Source organism: Chrysemys picta, chromosome 2, assembly GCF_011386835.1.
Source record: "Chrysemys picta bellii isolate R12L10 chromosome 2, ASM1138683v2, whole genome shotgun sequence".
NCBI lineage: Eukaryota > Metazoa > Chordata > Testudines > Emydidae > Chrysemys > Chrysemys picta.
The window spans coordinates 14,036,519-14,061,483 of record NC_088792.1 but is presented as its reverse complement, the minus strand read 5'-3'; the positions used below and the strand labels follow the sequence as shown (position 1 = coordinate 14,061,483).

The following is a 24,965-nucleotide window of genomic DNA, read 5'->3' as shown; positions in this document are numbered from 1 at the left end:
GCAGGGGTCTGTTTTGGGACCGGCTCTGTTCAATATCTTCATTAACGACTTAGATATTGGCATAGAAAGTACGCTTATTAAGTTTGCAGATGATACCAAACTGGGAGGGATTGCAACTGCTTTGGAGGACAGGGTCATAATTCAAAATGATCTGGACAAATTGGAGAAAGGGTCTGAGGTAAACAGGATGAAGTTTAACAAAGACAAATGCAAAGTGCTCCACTTAGGAAGGAAAAGTCAGTTTCACACATACAGAATGGGAAGAGACTGTCTAGGAAGGAGTACGGCAGAAAGGGATCTAGGGGTTATAGTGGACCACAAGCTAAATATGAGCCAACAGTGTGATGCTGTTGCAAAAAAAGCAAACGTGATTCTGGGATGTATTAGCAGGTGTGTTGTGAGCAAGACATGAGAAGTCATTCTTCCGCTCTACTCTGCGCTGGTTAGGCCTCAACTGGAGTATTGTGTCCAGTTCTGGGCACCGCATTTCAAGAAAGATGTGGAGAAATTGGAGAGGGTCCAGAGAAAAGCAACAAGAATGATTAAAGGTCTTGAGAACATGACCTATGAAGGAAGGCTGAAAGAATTGGGTTTGTTTAGTTTGAAAAAGAGAAGACTGAGAGGGGACATGATCAGGGCCGGCTCTGGCTTTTTTGCCGCCCCAGGCAAAAAAGCCGCCGGCCGCCCCCCCTCCCCGCGGGGGGGGGGGGGGAGGGAGGGCAGCCGGAGCTCCAGGGGGAGGGCGGCGAGCCCCGGTGGGGGCTCCGCTCTCCCCTCGGCGGCCGGGGGGAGGGCGGCCGGAGCCCTGGGAGGAGGGTGGCGAGCCCCGGCCGGGGCTCCGCTCTCCCCCCGGCAGCCAGAGCGCAGGGGGCAGGGCAGCAAGAGGGCGGCGAGCCCCAGCCAGAGCTCGCCGCTCTCCCCCCGGCGGCCAGGGGGGAGGGCGCCGGGGGGGAGGGCAGCCAGAGCACCGGGGGGAGAGCGGCGAGCCCCGGCCGGGGCTCCGCTCTCTCCCCGGTGGCCAGAGCGCAGGGGGCACGGCGGTGAGAGGGTGGCGAGCCCCAGTCTGGGCTCGCCGCTCAGGGCGCTGGGGGGGAGGGCGGCCAGAGCGCTGGGGGGAGGGCGGCGAGCCCGGCCGTGGCCCCGCTCTCACCGGGGGCCGGAGCGCCGCGCCGCCCCCCTCCAGGTGCCGCCCCAAGCACAAGCTTGGTGGGCTGGTGCCTGAAGCCGGCCCTGGACGTGATAGCAGTTTTCAGGCATCTAAAAGGGTGTCATAAGGAGGAGGGAGAAAACTTGTTCACCTTAGTCTCTAAAGATAGAACAAGAAGCAATGGGCTTAAACTGCAGCAAGGGAGGTTTAGGTTGGACATTAGGAAAAAGTTCCTAATTATCAGGGTGGTTAAACACTGGAATAAATTGCTTAGGGAGTTTGTGGAATCTTCATCTCTGGAGATACTTAAGAGTAGGTTAGATAAATGTCTATCAGGGATGGTCTAGACAGTATTTGGTCCTGCCATGAGGGCAGGAGACTGGACTCGACCTCTCGAGATCCCTTCCAGTCCTAGAATCTATGAATCTATAAGTACTTTTTCACAAAATGTACAATTACCCTGTGGTGCTCCTTGCCAGGGGATGTCATGAAGGCCAAAAAGTATAACAGGTTCAAAAAAGAATTAGGTAAGTTCATGGAGGACTGGTCCATCAATGGCTATTAGCCAAGATGGTCACTGATGTAACCCCATGCTTGGAGAAACCCTAAACCTCTGGCTACCAGAAGTGACAGGGGCAGATCACTCCATAATTACTCTGTTCTGCACACTCCCCCAGAAGCTCTAGTACAAGCAACTGTCAGAGACAGGATAGTGGGCAAGATGGACCATGGTCTGATTCAGCATGGCAGCTCTCATTTCTTACCTACATTACTCATTACAGTACATACAAAGAGAAAGCCTCCACCCCAACCCCCACCCCAGTTTTTGGACAGCTACATAAAATTCAAAAATTGGTAAAAAACCAACTCCCCAAAATGAAATTGAGTAAACTCCAAAATAGAGAAACCCTAAAATAGATAATTGAAAAAAAAAGGGGGGAAATCAGGGGTGCAGAAAATTCATTAAAATTCAAAATTCAATAAGTTGGCAGTTTTTCAAATTTCAATATTTTGTCAACGTAAATTTGAAAGATTTTCAACCAGCTCCATTTGTAAGACCTGCAGGCTGGGTACCTTGTCTTCTTCGCTGTCTCGAGTGCCAACCACACTGCTGACATGATTCAAACAAGAATGGTCTCCCCCCACATCTTTTCCAGTCGTGGATTTCTCAACAGTACAGTAGCGGCCTTGGATTCCCAGTCTCATGCAAAACTTTTGGAATCCCTCACCGATATAGCTGGACAGTGAACTGCAATGTATCTTTTCCAGACTGCCAAGCCTCATGACAATGGCATGTGAGCGGCTTGCTTTTGGCACCCTGGAAGCACTTGGCTATTTCGAAATCTCTCACGTAGTAACTTGCTAGAAGCAAACACTCCTCCCTGTTCTACATAAACAGGCCTACCATTTTGATGGTGACCAGGTGTTGCATGGGTGATGTGTTTTTCTATGGTGAGAGTTTTGCTTCTGCTACCATGTCGTATTGAGATAATTATATAGGCCAGATCCTCCACTGGTGTTCATCTGCATAAACCTAAATCAAAAGTCCAGATCAGTTCTCATCTCACTGATTTCAATGGGACTACTTCTGTTGGTAAGGACTTGTAGGGTCAGGCTTTATATCTTCCTTTTGAAAGTGGCCTAGATTAATTCTTTTCAACATCCAGGATTTCATTTTGATGGGACTTCAGTGGGAGTAGAGTTCTGTGTATCTAAGATACTTATATGGCTCCCATTACTACGGTATCTGAGCACTCACATCTTTAGCACATTTAGTGTAAGGTTCAGCAAATATCCTCAGTTTACAGATGGAGAACTGAGGCAGAGAGAGAGACTAAAGCCCAGATCCTCAAAGATATTGAGACACCTATCTCCCATTACAATCAACAGGAGTTAGGCACTTAACTAGGCCAAAGTGACTTGCCCAAGGTCACACAGGCAATATGTGGCAGAGCAGGGGCTTGAACCCAGGTCTCCTGACCCACAGGATAGTGCTCTAACCACTTGGGCATCCTTCCTCCCGACTTAGGACCATATCAAGCATGTTAGAAAATCCTCACCCTTCATGTCTTGCTTATTTTTTCCTTCTAGATTCTTACCTCATCTCAGTAAGAGCATCAGAATGGCCATATTGGGTCAGACCAATGGTCCATCTAGCCCAGTGTCCTGTCTTTCCACAGTGGCCGGTGCCAGAGACTTCAGAGGGAATGAACAGAACAGGGCAATTTATCAAGTGATCCATCCTCTGTTGTCCAGATCCAGCTTCGGTTTAGGGGCATCCAGAGCTTGGGGTTGCATTCCTCACCATCTTGGCTAGTAGCCATTGATGGACCTTTCCTCCATGAACGTCTTGTTCTTTTTGAACCCAGTTATAGTTTTGGCCTTCACAATATCCTCTGGCAACGAGTTCCACAGACTGACTGTGTCTCATCTCTTCCCCACCTCCCTGAAAACTGGGGGAATGGAAAGCTAGGAGTTGGCCCTACCTGCACAGAAAATCAACTAAGACTTAGATTGCAAGTCTATTTTCTTACATCCCCCACACCAAAACTTGCCTCAGCTACTGCCCTATGACCTTATCAACAGAACTTACTGGGTACACCAGACCACCATCCTGTGAACACCAGAGTCTGTTCAGTTTCTAGTGCATTGTATCTACTGGGGCGATTGAACAAATAAAAAAAAAGCCAAAATATTCAGTAATTTTGAGTTTTAATTCTGAAATTTGGACTAAACATTTCAATGAAAAAAAAACCAACCCTGAATTTTGGAACATTGCAGCCAGCTGTATTATTTATAGATTTCCCATAAGCTGAAAGTGGATTTGCACACAGCACCACTCGCAAAAGCATCCCAGTGCCTCAGAGACCCATTGCCCGTAGGTGAACATTGTTCATTAGTGAACTAACAAGCAATTAAAGCACACCAGGGCATTTTGTCACAAATGCTACTTGGTTCATTTATTTTGTGATTTAGTTTTAATTTAGACTTCAGAAGCTGCTAGTAGTGTACACCACATAAAAATAACAAAACCCTGATATTACTCAGCTTGCCTATTATCCGCTACGTACCATCGCAGCTCACTGCTGCCTCTGCCGTTAAGCCCGTGAAATGAGAGAGAGGGCTAGTTTTTGTTTAGATTGTAAAGCGTGTGGTTGCAGAAACGGGGGTTAGCAGGCTTCTAGAGGGAGGATAGTTATGGTTGAAGCACTGGCTTGGGAATCAAGGGGCCCCGTTTTAGCTCCCTGCTCTGAAACAGGCTTCCGGTATGATTTGGGACAATCCCTCTATGCCTTTGTTTCCCCATGAATAAAACAGGGATATATTGATTGGTCCTGCTTTGAGCAGGGGGTTGGACTAGATGACCTCCTGAGGTCCCTTCCTACCCTGATATTCTATGATTCTATATTACTACTTCCCTACTCCCAAGGCCCCTTCACCCTGTGGTAAGGGACTCCCCCTCATGCATTACGTTTCTTATACGACTTTTTCTTACCTCCTTCCACCGCAAAGGGAAAGCGAATTAGAAACATTTTTGATTTCACGCCCCATTGCATCAAGTAGTAAGCTGAGCGGCCTCTCACCACTCCCTGAGTGAAGCTTCGCAGCGGTTCAGTATCTGGGGACGTGCTCTTATGTGGATTTATCAAACTGACTGTCTTCTGGCCAGGAGGGGGCGTGGGGGAAATTTTGGCATTTCTCTTCCTGTTATTTATGCCCGTTCATAATGAATCAACACTGATGTAGAGGACGCCAACCAAGATCAAACCTCCACTGAGCTGGGTGCTGTGCAGGCACCTCTTAAAGTCACACAGGAAGTCTGTGGAAGCCAGGAATTGAATCCAGATCTCCCGAGTCCTACTTCAATGCCTTCACCGCAAGACCACTGTCTCTCTCACAATGGGAAGGCCTGGAGAACTGAGGCTACCACCACATTCCGGGGTACAATCCAGACCAGTGAGGAGTTGTGTCACCACCTGCCCTGCAACCTCGGGGGGAATTGAGGCTATACTGTATTTTAACAGAATCAAGTCATTAAAATTCCATACATTGCCCTTTCACCCTTGACAGAGGCAGTTTCTATAAAAGGAAACTAATTTAGGCTCAGATACTTTCTCCCATCAAATCTCTGACCTCCGTAAGAGCCTTCCGGACCCTTCGATGATTACCAGTGATTTACCTTCCCATGGATATTGCTCCAAGGGAGTGGGGCAATTCACTGACAGGCACACCCTTCTTGCACTGATGTCTTGAGACACCTGTAAACACGTCCTCCTCCCTCGCCCACACAGGTCACTCCCCCCTGATTTCCACCTACAGTAAAGGGAGTCCATGTAAAACCAGCAGGGCAGCCTGTATCGAATAAGTTATTGCTACCCTTTGGCTCTGGAATGCACAAACCTCCCTCTGTCAGCAGGATTAAAAATGAACAGATTCGTAAGGGTTAGAAAAATCTGCCAGCGCACTGAGCCGGTATTTGTGCACTCAAGCGCAGGAAAGGGCAATGGGACTGTGAGTTTACTGTCAATACTAGGCAAAGTCCCACCCCTATTTTGTTTGCTACCCCACCTTTGCCTGTTGCCTAGATGCATCTGTTTGGGAACACCCAGTTCAGAGGATTTGAAACGAAAACTGCCCAAGTTATACTGGTTGAGCCGCTAAGTATTCACTTTGTTAATGTTTAGCTTTAAGAGTAATGGGAACGTAGGGAGGAGCACGGCAAGAGACTTGGAGAGGATTGTCTGGGTTCTGTGCAGCAGAGAACACTTGTCACCACTGAATACTTCCTAATAAGGACAGTGCAGTGTTCTCGGGACTAAAGGAATCCAGTTAAGGAGGAAGAGATTAGAAGAGCGACAGCAACTACTTAGGGTGTGGCTCTAAGCTCTCACGTCGTCTTAACTCCACCTCTGGGAGAGGCGGTAGCTATTTTGGCGAGAGACGCTCTAGTGCCACACCAGCACTTAGATCAGTATAACTACATCACTCGGGGTGTGTGTGGATTATTCACACCCCTGAGCAACATGGTTGTATGGAAGTAATTCTGTAGTGTAGACCAGGGCTCAGTGATCACTAATTGGGGGTGGAGGGGAGGAAGAAACATTAATTATATATATATATTAGAGTAGCACCCAGAGGCATGAACTGAGATCAAGGCCCCATTGTAAATGTAAGGTGCTACAGTTCGGGAAGATCAAATGCACAAATACAGAATGGGGGATAACTGGCTTGGCGGCAGCACTGCTGAAAAGGATCTGGGAGTTGTGGTGGATCACAGCCTCAACAAGAGTCAGCAATGAGATGCTGGTGTAAAAATTTTAGATTGCATTAACACAGGCATAGCAGGCAAGTCACGGGAGGTGATAGTACCGCTCCATTTGGCACTGGTCCCTCCTCAGCTGAAGTACTGTGTCCAATTTTGGTCACCAATGCATAGAAAGGATGTGGAGAAATGGAAAGGATGCAGAGGCGAGTGACAAAGATGATCAAAGGGATGTCATGTAAGGCATAAGAGCAAAGGCGGAGGGAACTGGCTATGTTTAGTTTGAAAAAGAAGAGTTTAAGGGGGTGGGGGGATATGACAGTGGTCTTCAAATACCTGAAAGGCTGCCATAAAAAAGATGGAGTAACGTTGTTCTCTCTTGCCACAGATGGCAGGACAAGGGGCAATGAGTTCAAACTACAGCACAACAGCTTTAGATTAAATCTCAGGAAAAACGTCCTAACTGTAAGAACAGCAGGACAATGGAACAGATGCCTCGGGAGGTTGTGGAAGCTCCTTCACTGGAGGTTGTGAAAAGGAGGCTGGACAGCCACCTGTCTCGGATGGTTTAGACACAACAAATCCTGCATCTTGGCAGGGGGTTAGACTACATGACCCTTGTGGTCCCTTCTTACCCCATGGTTCTATGATTGTACCAGGTGTTTTACAAACAAATAGTGAGAGTGTCAGTGCCCTGTTTACAACTAAAAACAGGTCAGACAGACATAGGCACAGAGTTGCAGTAACTTGCCCAGGGTCACACTTCAGAACCATGGCAGAGCTGGGGAATGGAATCGAGGTCTCCAAACTCCCAGTCCAGGGCTCCATCCACTTCTGTGAAAAATGTTGCCAAGAACAATTTGTCTTATGAGCTAAGGTTGTGATGCCCCAGGCTCCAGAGGGCAGCACAGGTGAGTTTCAGAGTATGAAAAATGAGAGGAAGCCAACAAAAACCACCTAACACGTCAGCAGGATGTGCAAATTCTCTTGAAAACATTTTGCTCCTCCTTTTTGCCCCTTTTCTCTCCTCCATTCTTCTCATCTCCTTGCGCTATTGGGACCAACCTTTCACCTTCGGCTGCATGGAGCACAGGCCTTGGTGCTGGTGCCTCTGTTCTTCAGCTGAGATAGCTATGCAGGACAGAGGGTGGAGATGCCTGCAAAGGAGAAGTCTCCCAGCTGGGCTCTGCTCAGCCGCCAGGAGTGAACAACAGTGCTACAGCTCCTGCCAGTGCTCTCCGCACACATACACACGCACCAACTCATTCGCTGCTTCCCCTCTAGGGAATCATCTTTCCTCTTTGGGGCAGGGACTTTGTCTGTCTGTACATAGCACAATGGGGCCCTGATCTTGCTTGCCGCACCAAGGTACTCCTGTAATACAAATAATTTAGTGGCTTCTATAGCTGCTAGTTGTTCTCTGGGTCGCCAGAGTGGACAGAGCCCAGCAATTCCAACTTCACCTTTGCCCCTGTTTCAACTCCCTGGGCCGGGCGAGGAGTAACTGAGTGAGCGAGAATCGTGGTCAGACCTGTAATGTCCCAGCTGAAAGCCTCGATCTTGCTGAATGGACCTGGTTATTTTTCACATGAAAGGAGGAGATCCTGTAAGCTTGGCCTGAAACATGCTCCTGCAGATAGTGAGTTTTCTGGCCTGGCTTATGCTCCGGGTTTTTTTCTATGTGTCTAGTCTTCATGGTGCAAAGTTTAAACATTACAAACCGAGTGCTGTGCAAAGAACTGCAGGGAAAGGGAAGAATTGAAGAAAAGGAACTGGGAGCTTTTAACATGTTATACACGTTGAAGATTGGCATTGCATTTTTGCAAAGATTTATCATTTATCCTTAGCTCTTTCAAAGTATTTCAGCCAAGTCCAAAAGGAGTTACCATTTCCTTGCTTAGAAAGATTAGGCACAAAACTTTTGGAGGGGGGAAAAAAAAGTGTCCATAGAAGAATGTGCAACTTAAATACATTAAAAAACTAAAATCTCTTCAAGAGATACTGATTCCTACTTTCCAAGTGCTGATTCTTCATGTTGCCTGAAAGATTTGATACTCCCACCTCTTTACAGATATTTGTCTGGCCCATTTGGTGAGGTGTGTGTGGGGGGGAGGGGGGAGGTTAAACAGCTCTTCAATTCACCTTAAAGACAAAACAATTAAATTGCACCATCTAGTGGGCGAACAAAAGTTCTGCATGAATAACTAGTTTAAGTCTCCTATCACTTTAAAATAGTGGTTGTCCTGAACTGTGTGTGCACTCATGTATATGCACGTCCTCACATGGCAGTGATGTCCTTTGATAAATTGCAGTCGTGCTAAATCACCATCACACACTTTTGACCATTTTACCTACTTTCTGTTCCCCAATCCATCTCCCCAGGATTTATTCTAACATTCCCACTCCATAGGAAGCTTGAAACGAATATTAAAAAACAAACAAACAAGCAAACCTGCCATAAGTGTTTCTTCCTCCCCCTAAAATTTAATTCCCTTTTAAAAAAAAATCACATGTGCCTAAGGCCCAGGACAGACAAGTGATAGAACTAATTTTTAAAATTATTTTTATTATTTGTATTACCATAGTGCCTTGGAGTCCCGCCATGGACCAGGACCCCATTGTGCTAGGCACTGTACAAATGCAGAACCATCAAAGATGGTCCTTGACCCAAAGAGTTTACAATCTAAAGTAGCACCTACAGGCCCCAGCGAAGGTCAGGACCCCATTATGGTAGGTGCTGTACATACACACAGTAAGACACTTGCTTTCCTGAAGAGCTTATAGCCTAAGATAGCCAAAAGGGAGGAGGGGAAACTGAGGCACATAGACAACGACAAGTCTCACAGCAGAGCTGGGAACAGAACCCAGTTGTCCTGAATCTCAGTCTGGTGCCCCACCCACTAGCTCTTTAATAGTGTTACAACTTAAGTCATCTTGTGGACTTCCTGGGCTAGAAACAAGCTTTCAACTCTTGGTAAAAAAGGATTTCTCTCACCCCCTCTGTGAAGAGGCACAGCATTTTCTCCACTAGCCATGAAATGACCTGAAACATCAGACTATAGATCTTGACATTTTTAGGACTAGAAAAAAAGCTATTTTTAAAATCATTTTTACATGTTCTTGTGGCTCTCTGAGCCCTGCACAGTCGGACAGATTAACTAGGGCATCTAGCTTTACAGGTGGAGTGATACAAAAGACAGAGTCCGAATTCTTTCTTTTAAAACTAAAACATTCCTAAAACAGTTTCCCTGTGACAAATGAAGCACACGCAGAATATGTGATGGTGCAGTGACATCAAGGTTTCATCAGCATTCATTTGGGGTGACCTGCCTAATGTACTTATGAACATGACCATTCCAACTGCATGCCGATAAAACCCTTTTCAATGCCACAAACACGATTACTCTCACATATATACACATACTAATTTGTTTTTAGTCTTACCAGGTCACTCTTCCCAAGATCAAGATCGAAGAGTTGGGAGCTAGGTGATTCTTGGAGTTTGTGCTTTTCATCTCTGGAGGAGATCTTGGTGCTGGGTTCTCACCCTAGTTCATTGTTGAGACATGTCTACATAACAAGGACACATATTGTGGTAGTAACTAGTAACCCCAAATCAAGGATTGGGGCCAATTTGTGCTAGACTCTGTAGAGAAAAGTTGCACTATGCATCAATATGTAATTGATACAATCTACTGTCTACTCACTGGATTGCTACAGGAAGAACAGTGCAAGACGGGAAGCAAGATGCACTGAATTGTATGGGAAAGTAAGCACAGCTTGCATCAAAGCTCTCTTAAGCCAGTGTCTCATTTTAACAAGCAAAGAGTCAATTCATTTCTCCATGGCCATCATTCACCCACACCCATAAGCGGCTTTGGAAGCAGAAGGAATGGTTTTAACCATGTCTGTAAATCTTGCAGCAAAAAAGTGGGAGCTGAACTTGGCAGAGTTGCCAACAAGGAGCTTGTCCCATGGTGCCTTAACATTGCTTAATTTACCTGAGCTAGCAGTCAAGATTATAAGGAGCACCAAATCCAACATAAAACAATAAATAAGAAATAAGAATGAGAAATTCTGTTACAAATGGAGCTCCAGAAGCCTTTGCAGGCAGAGAGTTCTAGGGGTGGGTATACCAGGGAGTTGTGCTTAGGCTCATTAACAGAAAGAGGTTCTATTCAGGCGGGGGACGGTTAGCTCAGTGGTTTGAGCATTGGCCGGCTAAACCCAGGGTTGTGAGTTCAATCCTTGAGGGGGCCACTTAGGAATCAGGGGGCAAAAATCAGTACTTGGTCCTGCTACTGAAGGCAGGGGGCTGGACTCAATGACCTTTCAAGGTTCCTTCCAGCTCTAGGAGACAGGATATCTCCATTAATTTTTTTTTTTAATTTATTTATTCTTGGCTTCCACTTGTCACAAGCAGAAGGAAAACTCAGTGTGGATTATCAGGCATGAACAGGATAAAGACAGTATCTTATCTGCATTCTATACACACACATCAGTTTATGAATGTCCTGAGTTGAGGCATAAATTGATGGCCAAATTACAGTAAATTGCTCTTTAAACAAGTTTAGTCTGAATCACAAAATATCACAAATAAAGCAAACCTTTGTGAAATAATTAACTCTTGAATGGGCAGTCAGGGATTCCCCAGTGTAAAGTATTTAGCTCAGTGCTGGGAATTCCTGGCTCTTGTACAATCTTTGGAAAAATGAAATAATCAAGCCTAATTATCCAGAACAGTGGTTCTCAACACATATATGGCAGAAATGCTTCTGGCACAAGGGTGAATCACCCATCGGTCTTCAAGCAGGGCCTCGTCCAGAACTGCAAGAATATACTTGTTTTAAACCAGGTAACATGGAACACGCTAGCAGTTCTGTGCGCGCCATATAAATACTTCATATCTCTTTGTCCAGCATTTGCGTAAATTAAATCTGGATGACATTTATATACACCACCAAAATCAGAGGGATAGTAAAGACCATTGATGACAGAGCAACACAGATTAGAGCTGTGGATGATACAAGCAGCACAGGTTCAAATAGTGTGTCTGTGAGGGATTTTACCAAGCAAACATAGCCATCACCATAAAGCAAATTCAGCATGTAATCTAAATACTGCCCAAATCTTACCTTTTCATTGTAACTAAATGCTGCAGATGTGCAGGGAAAGTATGTGATCTGGAACATAGGAATTGCCACACAGATCACACCAGTGCTCTCACTCCTAACAGGGGATGGTACCTGTTCTTCAGAGGAAGGTGTGAGAAACGCTACAGTAGGTTGTTCTAGGACTACCTGCCCGCCAAAACAGTTTCCTTCCAATTCCCATTAGAATTGTCTCAAGCCCTGAAAGAAGGAGGGTTTATATTTGCACTAGTTGGAAAAAGACTGATGAAACTTTTTTGGAAGTCAGAATTTGCAGATTTGTTGAAATCAAAATGTTTTGCAGAGACCGCTCAATTTTGATGAAGTTCCAGTGGAACCCAGGCAAGGTTTTGACAGAACTCTGCCTGCCTGGTGGTGCTCCATGCCTTTTTGGGGAGAATTTTTTAAATGTTGGGGTTTTGTTCGGAATCCAAATGAAATATTGAACTTCTCAATGAAATGGAATTTCCTATCTCCGCACACATCTAGTTTATATTCCTTCCCAAACGCTTTCTTGTTCTTTTCATATTTACTGTAAGAACTTTGGATGTTCTTGTTACCTGAATCAACATCTAATCCTTTTCTGAATCTTGCTAAGCTCCGGGCTCAATGACTGGAAGAGGAGATCATCTCTGCCCTAAGAATTGGTCCTAAGAAACGTGTGAGGAAACATTTTAAACCCTGGGCATAACAATGTTAACATCAGGAGCGTTATTCTGCAGCCATGAGCCAAAGCGCTTGATCTTAAACACAAGTCATTTTGTATACAGTAAAGTGAAAAAGTCAGAGAAAAAATAAAATCAATCTATAAAATTTAAACTTACCATACAGACAGGGATGTCAAATGGCTACAGAAATGAACCAGGAGTCATGAAAACAGGGTTCTATTCCTAATTGCAGTTGCTTGCTGTGTAACCGTGGGTAAACTACTTAACCTGTGTATGCCTAAGAGTTTAAAATGTTAATAATATGTATCACCCAAGCTGTACACACTTTCCTTGGAGGAAAGGTTCTATAGAAAGTTACTGTTTCTAATGAATCAGAGTAGATTGTTCAACCAGATTCAGTACATAATTTAATGAGATTTTTCTTAAACTATGGCAAATATTATAAAACCATTATTCAGGCAGCCGAATTGAGAGTCCTCCAAAAATAAGTTACATCTTTAGGACCTGAACAAGTTATAGTATGATCTCATCCAAGAGATCTAAATCGCAGGAACATCTGCCAGAGTCACCAGCAATTTATTCAGCGGAGTTCATCGGCTCTTGTCTGCACAAGCAGGTGTCAGGGTATTCGGTAAGAACTACTATACATGCTTTAAAAAATAGGGGGGTGAGGTGAGGGGGGGAATGGTGGTGAATGATTCTACCAATCTACAGAGGAACCACACACAGAGGGAATAAAGACCCTGACAGAAGAGAAAAATGATCAGTACTGAAGGGGAAAGTGGCAATAAGAGGACAGAATTTTTCTCAGAGAAGTATACATGCACAAGTATCTAAATTGTTAAAAACTTTTATTTGTGACAGTAAAGAAACCATTCAATACCTGATTGACAACACTTCTCTCGCCCCAAAACACTCACACTGTATATGTAGTGTTTCTCAAGTATTGCTGGATTGTTCATTGCATTAAAGTGTAAACAGCTCCATTATTAGACAAACAAGCAATATGTCCATTGCTTACTCTTCTTAAGTTCCCAGAAGAGTTTTAACAAAAAGCCAGACAGCTGGATTTTTACAATAAAATATGAACAGAAAACCAACAGCTCTTTTTGCATAGTTAGCCTATAGAATTTCAAGCAATTCCCCAACCCAAGTCTTACCTGCCCTCCTCACCACACAAAGGCATACATCACAGCACCTTTGAAATCAGAGGCACAAACATTTTTTTCTTTTACAATAGGGCTGTGCGGTTCTGTGTTTTATTAGTAAAAAAAATTCTGTAAAACATAGGATTGTGTGTGTTTGTAAATTATATCGCTACAGACTTTTTACATTGAAATTTCAAAGCGGCAACCCCAGTACAAGCGAGTGTAATTTAGATATTTTATTGTCCCCCAATCACTCTAATCAAAATCATGCCGTGATAAAGTGATTGAACACACTGATAACCAAGCTCTTCAGGCGACGGGTTTCTTCCATGTATAACTTCACTGTTTTTAAAAAAGAAATTAAAGGTAAAAACAAGAAACAGTTTTTGTTTTTTTCCCAAAGCTACCTCAATGAATACAGTAGTATTGTACATTTGCTAAAATCTTCCATTCAAAACTTCCTGGTGTTTCACAAATATTCTGCGCACAGCCCTAGTTTACAGATGGCAATTTAATCATAACATTTTAGTTGAATTTCAAGAATTTATGGCACTCTGCCTTACTTTTTAAATTAAAAAATATATATATATATCCCTATGCAGGCAAATAACCTTTTTTTTAATCCAACATAGAAAGGACAACGGAACTTCGGGCCAGGTAGCATTTTTTTAGTTGAACTGAATGATCCACTGGGAAAGACTTTTTAATAGTATTTAATTGTATTAATATCTGGGAATTATAATTGAAAGACAAGGTTTATAACAGTCTTGGTGACCCAGATGCAGCATGCACTACTGCACATGTAAATATGGAAGAACTTTGGGAAATAATTTGATTTTCGGTTTTGATTTTCAAAATCTCATTTAATTAAAGTAAAACCAAAATAATCATATTGCAATTTTTACAAACATTCTACTACTTCTTCTGGCATTATGTTTAGAACTATATTGCTTTGTTAAAATCTAGGTGCTTCAAATATATATAGTTATATATAAACCAAAAGAGCTTATAAAAATCTGGATTTTTTAAGTGTGGGAAAATAAAGTGCAAAAAAGGTATATATGATAGTTGCTCACATACTATAAAAAATCCAAACACTTAGGAAACCCAAAACTTGATCTTAAACAACCACCCCATTTGATGTCAGAAGGAATTGGGTATTATCCAAAAATATTCTCACATTCTAGAGTGAAACTTACCATGATTAGAACTCAAACAAAAATCATATATAAAATGCACTTACAATATTAGCATGGTTCAGAAATATTACTATGTTATACCCCTGATTCTGTCATTTTTGAGAGCTGCGTGTTACTTTATATGCTTTATCAGTTGAAATTATGAAGCCAAATTTTTTCTGGAACTTTGTGGATTACAAAAGCTCAAACTGCATTAAAACTGTACAGAAACAACATAAAGACAGTGATTAAAATGGTTTCAGATGTGGGAACAGAAGTTCAGTTGTCCATTACATGTTGATTTCAAAACAATACAAGCCACTTTAATATCAACATTCATTCACAGACATTTAAGGCAACTGGGTTCATGAAATCACTGCTTTTATAAATGTGAACAGCTAATGACATGGTTTGTCTTATCTACAACAGATCACAACTGTCTAAATGGGGTAATGTCTCATGAAGGGGTTATTCACTGTCTAATTGGTAAGACTGTTTGGTCTAATAGTTGTATGAAAATCTTTGAATTTTTTTCAGCCATTCTCATCACACCTGCACAATAAACTACAACCTGAATACTTCCCTGCAGACTGTATCTGAGGCACAGAGGTCACAAATACAGTTAAAAATACTGCTCAGAGAACAACTTTTTGGCAGTTTACGGTTTCATTACTCTGTATTCAAAAACAAAACTAAAGATCTTAAATTGAACGCAAATTTAATGGACTAACCAGAATCCATACGTCCTTTTAAACCATCTAGATTTTTTTTTTTTAAATGGTCAGAATTTAGTTCTGGCATAGAAACATACAGTACTAAGGTAATGACAACTGGTAAGAGAACAAAAACGTGATGCTGTACAGACTCAAATGTCATGGTACTGCTTAGAACACCCTCACTGTGGAACACTGTGAGCACAGTGCAAAGCTGCACTGCAAAGAGACAAGTCCTCTCTCAGTCTTATACTGCCCCTGTGATAATCTATTCCAAGCCTGTGTAGGCTGGCCCACCCTTTTAGGAATCAATTTATTAAGCTGCTTAGTAAATGTTTTAGCCAAGGATGACAATCTAGGTCAGCTTCTTGTAATTCCTATTGATCATACCTGTAAAAAGGCAACTTGTATCTACCCTGCGGCATTTGACAGTAGGCTAATTAAAGCACCAAATTATTAGTTTAACTTTGCTTGATGCCTGCCAAATATGGCTAATTTGTATGACTAGATTTCTACTGGTGCAAAAATGGTTAAAAGGTGACCCGGAAAAGGAAAAAAAAGGGCTGTGCCTTTTTGCTTCAAAAGGCTTACAAACAAAAGTTACACGTGTTTTTAACATCAGAAATTCAGGTCTTGTCTACCCTGGATGAAGAACTAGTGTAATTATGACATCACAAATGAATGAAAACCAAGTGAACTGAGAAGACAGGATTTTTAGTGAGATTTTTATATTGTTTTTAACATTCTAAGTTAACACCTATTTAACTCCAAAGCCTAAAGAGTACGTTAGAGAAAGGAATTCTGAGTTAAACACACCTCCAGCAGGGGTGATATGGCTCCCAATCTGCATCTGAGACTCTCAACAAGTGTTCAGCAAAAACCAGGAAAAAATCAGTTAACATTCCTGACATTTCTAAGGAAAAATACAAGCAGGAAAAAAAAAAGCCCCCACTTTAAAATAAATTGGGCTCATGCCTCCGTTTTGCTTCTTTATGGTGCATAAAGGAGCAAAAGGCATTTTTCAAAGTCCTTTGCAGGTCACCTTTAACTGAGTTATCTGGTATGTCATATACCACAAGTTTACTACATAAGGGTGGGGTATATCACCTGCATTTCATTTATTGCCCAAATTTGCAGCTTACAGCAAATGTTTTTGTAGCGCAGGCACAGTGGCAAAGAACAGTATAGCAGCCGATGGTCAGCTCCATTTGTTGAGTATACAGTAGCAACAATTCAGAGAAAAAAAATACTCTTAACAGCTCAGCACGCATCCAGCTTACCCAGATGGGTTTTTGTAACAAAAGAATTTAGATCAATAAATAGATTCTCCCTCCCTTCCCCCCCAATAGGTTTCTCATTATGATGTTTTAAAAAATTGGAGAGGCATGGCAGTTGTGCGCAAGCAGAGATAATAGAACTTGATCCATCTAACATCAAAGGTGCTTGAGATCTATTTCCCACCACATTTTTCCAATTCTATCATACTCTAATACCCAAACAACTGCAGATATGTTCAAACTGTGTCCAACATGAGTAAGACCATAGTAACACAAACCTGTAACCAAAATCACCCCTCCCCAAACTCCTAAACCTTCTGAGCATGACAAAAAGTAATTAATACTTAACATCACCATGGAGACAGGACCCCAGCTTATTTGTTTCAACTTTTTCCTTTGTTACCATATATTACAGTGCTCTATAAAAAATTCCTTTTTCCTTTTTAAAGCGTTTAGACAATACAAGACTAAAAGATGTCTGGAAATACACCTTATACAAAATGAACTTTTATCTTAAAATAACATTCAAAAAGGCACTTCATTCTGTAAGAAAAAAATTCAGAGTCAGGTCAACTGCTCTAAGCAGAGGGTGAAACTGTCTGCATAGTGGGAGGGGGAGAAATTTGACTGCTGAAATACAACAAGCTTCTTTTTTTTGGCATGTTTTAAGAAAAGCTGATCCAGTAAAACGTGTCCACTTACGAAAGTCATTAAAAGAGTCCCATTTAAAATAGCTTCTTTTTTTCTTTTTTAAAAAAAGTAGTCTGAACACGTGACCTTAGGATGTCAGGCTTCTGAAGGCTTACTAGCATCACTCATGATTGTCCTTCGTGTACAATGTAACAGGAAGATCAAGAGTAGCACTTCTGACAGGAGCAGCCTCCTCAACGCTTAGTTTGAAAGAGCTGTGAGAGATGGAGAAAGAGTCTGTAGCAACTGCTATCAACCAGCAGCAGTCAGATTTAAGGGCTACCTGTTGCAAAGTTTGTGAAGCATACTGTAAACTTCTTCCTCTCTGCTTAGTCCTTCAAAGAAAGGAATAAGATCTAGCAGCTCTGTGTCCGTCATGTCATCAAACCAGGACTGCACAGGCACCTGAAACAGAGAAAGAAGAATAGAAGAAGCGTTGCTATATCAAGAACACATGCACAATTTCCATCTACCTCAGAATATTAGCTTATAGCACCTACTGGCAGGCATCCTACCTGCAGCTAATGACCATGATAAAGAAAAGTTACTCACCTGTAACTGAGGTTCAAGTACATTGCCAGTTCAGACTCACATTCCTTAAGATATACTTGCACACCCACATCAAGACTGGAACCTCTGGAAAGCTAACTGCAGACTCTCTTTCCAGATGTGGACTGTTCCAAGCAAGGTTACATGAGGCACGGCACATCTCCCCTTCAAGGTCTTCTGCCTCCTTAGAATCCAGAATAGCCTGAAGTAGGGTGCAGACTATGACTCTACACCGATAATCTAGTTGGAAAAACTCCAATTACAGGTGAGTCTCTTTTCTTTCTCCTTAGCGTACTGTCCGTATAGATGCCTATGCATGGAGCAAGAAACCCTTATGGAAGTGTAATTGAGAAGGAAATATTTGAACAATAAATACCCAACTGCTCTGTACTGTACGTCAGATTTTGAGGCAAGGTTCAGAGAATAATGCTTCATAAAGGTGCAGAGTGGGCTCTAGGGAAGAATTTTGTGTATTACCATTATGGGACCTTACTGAAGTAATGCATTAGAGTCAGTTTTGGAGCTAGTCTCATTCTCTGGTCCTCCAGAGACTGGAATTGCCACTAGCTTATAGCGCTTTTCCACACAGGATTTAATGACTCAGATCACTTCTTAGCACTGGATTTTATAACATCAAAAAGTGGTCTGGAGCTGGCTTTGATTTTTAACCATCAGCATGGATTAGATTTGAGGCTTCTGATCCTTGCATGCAGAGCTGGTAAACTGAAGCCTTATGTGGACACTAAACAAGTAATGTCTCTCACTGAAGCATCCAAGGCATCAGGATTTGAGGGCCTGAGTTCGGAAATTCGATGTTTTAAGAAGCTTTCCTTAAACCTTCACTTTTTACCATATTGGCTAAAAGCTGCACTAAATCTAACAACTGGCAATAAAATAATCCTCAAAAACAAAGAAAATGCCTGATAAGCAACTTAATGTTTCAAGGGAACTAGAGGGAGCCCCAGCTTGCTAGGTGACTAGCAAGAGAAGTGTATGCGTGTATACTGAGAGTGGTGGTTGATGGAGAGGTCTCTGTTTGTGCAATCCCCAACTGCAAAAGCTTTCCAATGGGTTCCAGGCTTCATGTGAATTGCACATCCCAAAAGCAAGGATCTCTACTCTCAATCTCCAAAAGGAAATACGAAGAAATTCCTTGAGTGAGAAATATCTGTATTACTGGCATTTATACTATCACCAAAACCCACCCTCTTCCCTTCGCTTTATTTCTAAAGCTGGATAATTTGATTGACTGGTATTCCTAATCACAGAATGACCCATAACAGAAATTCTAATTAGCAGATAAGGAAAGGAGGGTTAGGAAGCAGCGTCAGGTCTGCCAATTCTCCCCAAATACAATCTTAATTCACAATAAAGGAAAATATATAAATAAAAAACCACAAAGACAGGTATTCAACTTGTGCCAGTAAAAATAGTTATTAGCTTGTCTATTAAAATAACTTCACTCATATGAAAAAGTCAGAGTACCCAAAGCAGTTCAAATAAGCCCCTCTTATTGTAATCACCATTAAACAAATAAAAATCATTTAAAGGTTTTGGGGTGAATATCCTCTCTTCTAACAGCCTGTACCGGGAGTGGTTATAAGGACATCACACCATTTGGTGTTTTTCTGCACAATTAGCAGTCCCTTCAGAAGATGCCCAAAGCTCAAAATTGAAGCAGAGCTAGGCATGAGAAAGATGAATTGGCAGAGTAGCGTGGAGAAGCTTGGCCTATATCTAACTACGTTATAGCTAGCACTAAAACCCGATCTTCTACTTAATGTTTCAGAGAATGACGATGCTGTTGACACTAGTTAACACTTTGAAAGTAAATTTGAGTACCGTATATATTCGTTCATAAGCCGAATTTTTTTAGTAAAAAAGGGAAGCACCAGAGAAGGGAGTCGGCTTATGAACGGGTATAGAGAGGGAGTGGTAGGACACAGCCCCTCCCCCCAACAGAGGGAGCAAGGAGAGGCAGCACAGCCAGCAGAGACAAAAGGGAAGAGGCGGGGCCAGAGTCTCTCCGCTTCTGGCCACGCTGCTCTCCCCCCTGCCTCCGAAGCAGCTGCAGCTCCGGGGCTGGCAGGCTGCAGCCGTGCCACTTGGCCCCACCCTCCAGAGCAGGCTGTGGCCGCGCTGCCCGGCCCGCTGGAGCACGTTGCAGCCGTGCCGCCCAGCCCAGCCCGCTGGAACGTGCTGCAGCCGCGCTGCCCGGTCTGGCCTGCCGGAGCAGGCTGCGGCCACGCTGCCCAGCCTGCTGGAGCAGCTCCAGCCAGGTCAGAGAGATCCTCCCTTGGCCCTCCCCAGATAAGGTAGGAAGGGATGGGATGGGGAGAGTGTGGGGGTCCTGGGCTAGGGGTGGGGTCATGTGGGGGGTGGTCACAGGGGTTACTTTCTTGACTCCAAGCTTCTCTCCCCCCCCCCCGCCCCCAAAATTTTCCCCACCAGTTGCTGTCCCGGCCTGTCACGGTAAGCAGCTGGCATGCCGGGACACTTTGTTTACTTAGGTTTACCTCCGTGTCTGTGGACGCTCGAGGTAAACAAACCATCTCGGCCCGCCAGCGGCTTATCCTGATGGCCCGGGAGCCAAAGTTTGCTGACCCCTGAATTATAGGGTCGGCTTATGAACAGGTTATAAAAAATTTCCATTTTTACTTATCCATCTTGGGGGGGTCGACTTATAAACGAACTGGCTTATGATCGAGTATATACGGTACTTAATATTGTTTGAATGTGGAATCCTGGCCATGGAAGACCAAAGAGAGAAAGTTATTCCTTGGGACTACTTACTGCATTTTCAGGATGGAAGATGTAAGACGCAGGAGAGTTATCCACTATAATAACTTTACTCAGCTCTCTTCCCAGTCGACTCAGATCCTTCACATAATTTCCTCTGTGGAAAACACAGGATTCTCGGAAGAGTCTTGCCCTGAACACACCCCAGCGATCCAACAAGTCTGCTACTGGATCCGCATACTTAAAGACAGAAGTTAATATGATTCAGAAGTTAAAAAAAAAACTGAAATTGCATGCCTGTGGGTACAGCAATGTTTCCTAGAACTAAACATTAAGGACAATTATAGATAGAACTACAATCTGCTTTGCTTCATCTTTTTCTCCTTAACATTAATTTATGTGCTAGCAAAGCTAAAATTATTAATAAATTGATAACCGCACTGCAGTACAGTTATCTTTCAGAAAGAAAATAACTTGCGCTGTAAAGCTTGCTGTGATTTACTAATTATCTTAACACACCTCAACATGGGCTCTTTACATTTGTCCTTTAACTCCTAGAAGCCGATGAGTTCAGAGATCTCACTTAACACTACTGTAAAAAATGCATGAAAAAGTAATGGTAAACCTAGAGCACACAATGCCACTTCTGCAGCTACTCGTACCAAGTTCAATTCCATGTACCTGTGAAGTCAAGGGTAATGAAGGAGGCATCTGACTTTGCCTAATTTATGATGTGCCTTTGTCAATAATGCATGTTGACTTGTGATGTCAGCAAAGGATTTGAAGATCCCCAAAACATGCACACTCCAGCTGTGAGCGGACAGGCAAAAATATCTAATAAAAATATCCATTTGTAACATTCCTTTGAATAATGCCAACACAGAAAGGAGTGCTACCTATCACACCTCAAAGATAATATAAGTACCATAGCATATGATGACAAGAATTTTGACTGAAGAATTGATAGTAATGGCCCAAGAAGGTGTGAGGGGAGAGACACTTGGGCCTGGTCCCCACTAAGTCCCCACTTCGGACTAAGGTATGCAAATTCAGCTACGTTATTAACGTAGCTGAATTCGAAGTACCTTAGTCCGAACTTACCGAGGGTCCAGACGCGGCAGGGAGGCTCCCCCGTCGATGCCGCATACTCCTCTCGCCGAGCTGGAGTACCGGCGTCGACGGCGAGCACTTCCGGGATCGATCCGGGATCGATTTATCGCGTCTTAACCAGACGCGATAAATCGATCCCAGAACATCGATTGCCTGCCGCCGGACTCTCCGGTAAGCGTAGACGTACCCCTAGACAGGAAACCAGATTGTAAGAGCGGATATCCTCGACAATTACAGTTAGCACAAATTCTTTGAAGGATATGATTGATCATTTGTTGGGCCTTTTCTAAATTGAACAACAAGCAAAACAGATCTTGCTGTCAATAAACCTTTCCTTTTATTAAGGCTATTTCAAGAGAACTAGTGCAAATCCCCTGCTTTGGAGCTTTTTGAACTTGACTGGACACAATATTGGTAAACACACAATCCTGCACTGACAAGAAGATGAACTAGATGACTTAACAGGTCTTTCCCACTTCTAGAGTCTACGGAAAGCCACAAAAAGATTAGAATTTAACTTGAGTTACTAACCCAAAGATATTTAAATAAAAATAATTGAAAAAATTACCAATCAACTGATTTCACTTCAAAATCAAAACCACAAATACAAATCCACCGGAAATATTGCAGAACTAATGCTGCACTGTCCACTACAAAACTACTTACATAAGATGCTATTTCACCAAAGCTAAAAGGGCACAAAATATAGCTTTTCAGATGCTAAACAGATCAAGCTTTACGAAGAGCATTTAATAGTCTCAACCAAAATTATAACTGCACATCCACATCTCAGACATCTGTGTCCTACGTTTTCTGCACCAAAGTACTTTCTGAACTATTGGCTAATTACACAGCTTAGATACCGCATACCTTATTTCATGCCCACCTTTAATATACTGCTTCATCTTGTACACTATTTGTTCTAATTTTCCACTATAACCATGGTAACTTGTAAGCCTTTCATATTGGCATCATGAGCAATGCATGGAGGCTACATTATGAGACAAGCCCATATGTGATATTGTTACCATGGAAACACTTACCCACACACTAGCAGACAAAGTACACACTGTCAGGCAAAGAAGCAGAAAAGGGGAAAAATTAAGATCATACCTAGTGAGGAAAACAATCATCCACAGAAAACCCAACCAAAACGTCCACTAACCAGCATTAAAAATACTAAAGAGAAGGAAGAGACGACGACAAACCTTGGCTAGACTGGCTGTGAAGAGTACACACTCAAAGAGCTCTCCCATCCTCTGGAGAAACTCATCCACATGTGGTCGTTTCAATACATAGACCTGAAATGACAATAACTGTTTAGGTCAAATGAGGCTTAAGCCAAAAAGGCTGGAGTTAGCCTAAAATTGATAGGTAGAACTAATATGTGACACAGGAGGCTCAGATGAAGGAAAAGGCTGATATAAGACAAAGCATAATATTAAATAATGAAATACTTGAACATATGTACTTGGTAGCTCCATGCTGACTACACACTGGTAATACTGTGCCCTGCTGGAAAGATACACTCTTAAAATTGAAAAGACAGACAGACATGTAATGGGGCACCAAAGCAGTAAGAACTGCGACCCCCATTTTAAAAGATATTTAGACCTTGCTAGGCTCAGTGTTGCAGTGCCTAACTAATTTAGGAGACTAAATCTCATTGAGATTTAGACACTTAGGAGCCAAAATCCCATTGACAGTTGATTAGATTTAGGTTCCTAAGTACCTAAACCCCTTTTGAAAATGAGATCTAGGCTCCTAAACCAGCTAGGCATTGCTAACTGATCGTAGCAACTCAATACCTTTAAAAACCTGGGCCTGAGCACCAGTAAGTAGCATGACTCTTTGATGCTTATGTTTCTTCAATTCTTGAACATTTCTTCAATTCTTGAGAGGAAACAACATCTGAGGGAAAGTTTTATCTTGTGTTGGGAGGAGCTTTGAAATGTATTGACTTCTTCCTTTTCTTCTGTAAATAAAATACTTCTCTTCAAATTTTGTTTCTGGATGTCAAATAACATACTCTATTGCTGCTTTTTATTGATTTTCCAAACCCATTAATAAAATACAAGCTTTCGCCTCTTCACTGGAGAAATGAGTTTCCAGTGTATATTGTGAGTTGCACTGGGCATGTAAAAACTCTTCAGTTGAGGCTTTGTCATAAATACAGTAAATCATCTGGGTTTTCCTCTTTTCAGGCAGCAGTAGCTCCAGCAAAGGAGCCATGCTGCCATTTGCAGCAAGAACCAGTTGTTTATTGCAATTGATACCATTACTAAATTTGTTAAGCACCAACAATGTGCTTGGTGTTCATATAAGATACCTAGATAAAGACAGTCCCAATCCAGGAAGTTTACAATTGGGCAAAAACAGTAAACTGGGAGGCGGGGGGGGGGGGAGGAGAGTTAAATATTTACTTTAAACAATTATGTTGTTTATCTTGCTTGCTACCATTTGATAAAGGTTCTTGATAGAACTGAATTAGCAATTCCCACTTTAACAAGAAATCTACAATGCTGAAATTCTCTTAAATGCAAAAGCCCGGTAAATTAAATAGGTTTCTCCATCATAAGGTAAAACATGCAAAACTGAACCAGTTTAATGCCTTGTGTGTTATTTAAGGGACTTTTACTGACTAACATATTATTTTCATTAGGTTAACAGTGATATTAAAAGGCAAAAGTGCAGTGAGCCCATACATAGACACAGTGAAAGAGAAAGATATGGAAACACCAGTTTGAACTTCATAATGTAAAAATTAAAAACAGTAAGGGAAGAGAAGGGACAGTGCATCATAAGGGCTTAAACGAGGGGTGAGCAAACTTTTTGGCCTGAGGGCCACATCGGGGTTCCGAAAGTGTATGGAGAGCAGGTGTCGTGTATTAAAATTACTCCCCATAGGAATGTGCTACTGGGGTCCCGGGGGACAGTCAGGGGACGGGGGCGGTTGGATAGGCATGGGAGTCCCGGGGGGGCCTGTAAGGGGGCGGGGGTGTGGATGGGGTTGGGGCAGTCAGGGGACAGGAAACAGGGGGATTGGATAGGGTGGGGTCCTGGAGGGGCAGTCAGGGGACAAGGAGCAGCTTGGAGGTTCTGAGGGGGGTAGTCAGGGGCAGGAAGTGGGAGGGGAATACACTACACCTGGGTAGGGAAGGCTGTGCCTCCTCAAACAGCCTGGACCCTGCCCCCTCCCCCTGACTGTCCCCCTCAGAGGAGGACACACTGTTTTTAACACACACCCCTCCCCATTTTCTCTCTCTCTCTCTCTCACACACCCCCTCTGCCAGGAGGGGGCCAAGTTTGCAAACTCATGCCAGGGCTGAATAG

General features: G+C 42.9%; 1 protein-coding gene across 12 annotated transcripts in view; it reads right to left on the bottom strand.

Annotated features, from left to right (window-relative positions):
* Positions 1–13,062: 13,062 nt before the first annotated feature.
* Positions 13,063–24,965, bottom strand: part of CTDSPL (CTD small phosphatase like) — a 117,856-nt gene continuing 105,953 nt past the window's right edge. For 4 of the 12 annotated variants that reach the window (XM_005297122.5, XM_042859707.2, XM_042859706.2 and 1 more), the window contains 4 exons: positions 22,841–22,933; positions 20,577–20,762; positions 17,787–17,985; positions 13,063–17,639 (listed from right to left, as the gene is read on the bottom strand). In XM_005297122.5, coding sequence (XP_005297179.1) covers positions 17,800–17,985; positions 20,577–20,762; positions 22,841–22,933 — 465 coding nt within the window. In that variant the 3' untranslated portion in view covers positions 13,063–17,639; positions 17,787–17,799. Of the gene's footprint in view, positions 17,640–17,786; positions 18,115–20,576; positions 20,763–22,840; positions 22,934–24,965 lie in introns of all 12 variants that reach the window. The other 8 variants (XM_005297124.5, XM_065582682.1, XM_042859718.2 and 5 more) reach the window with 5 other exon arrangements.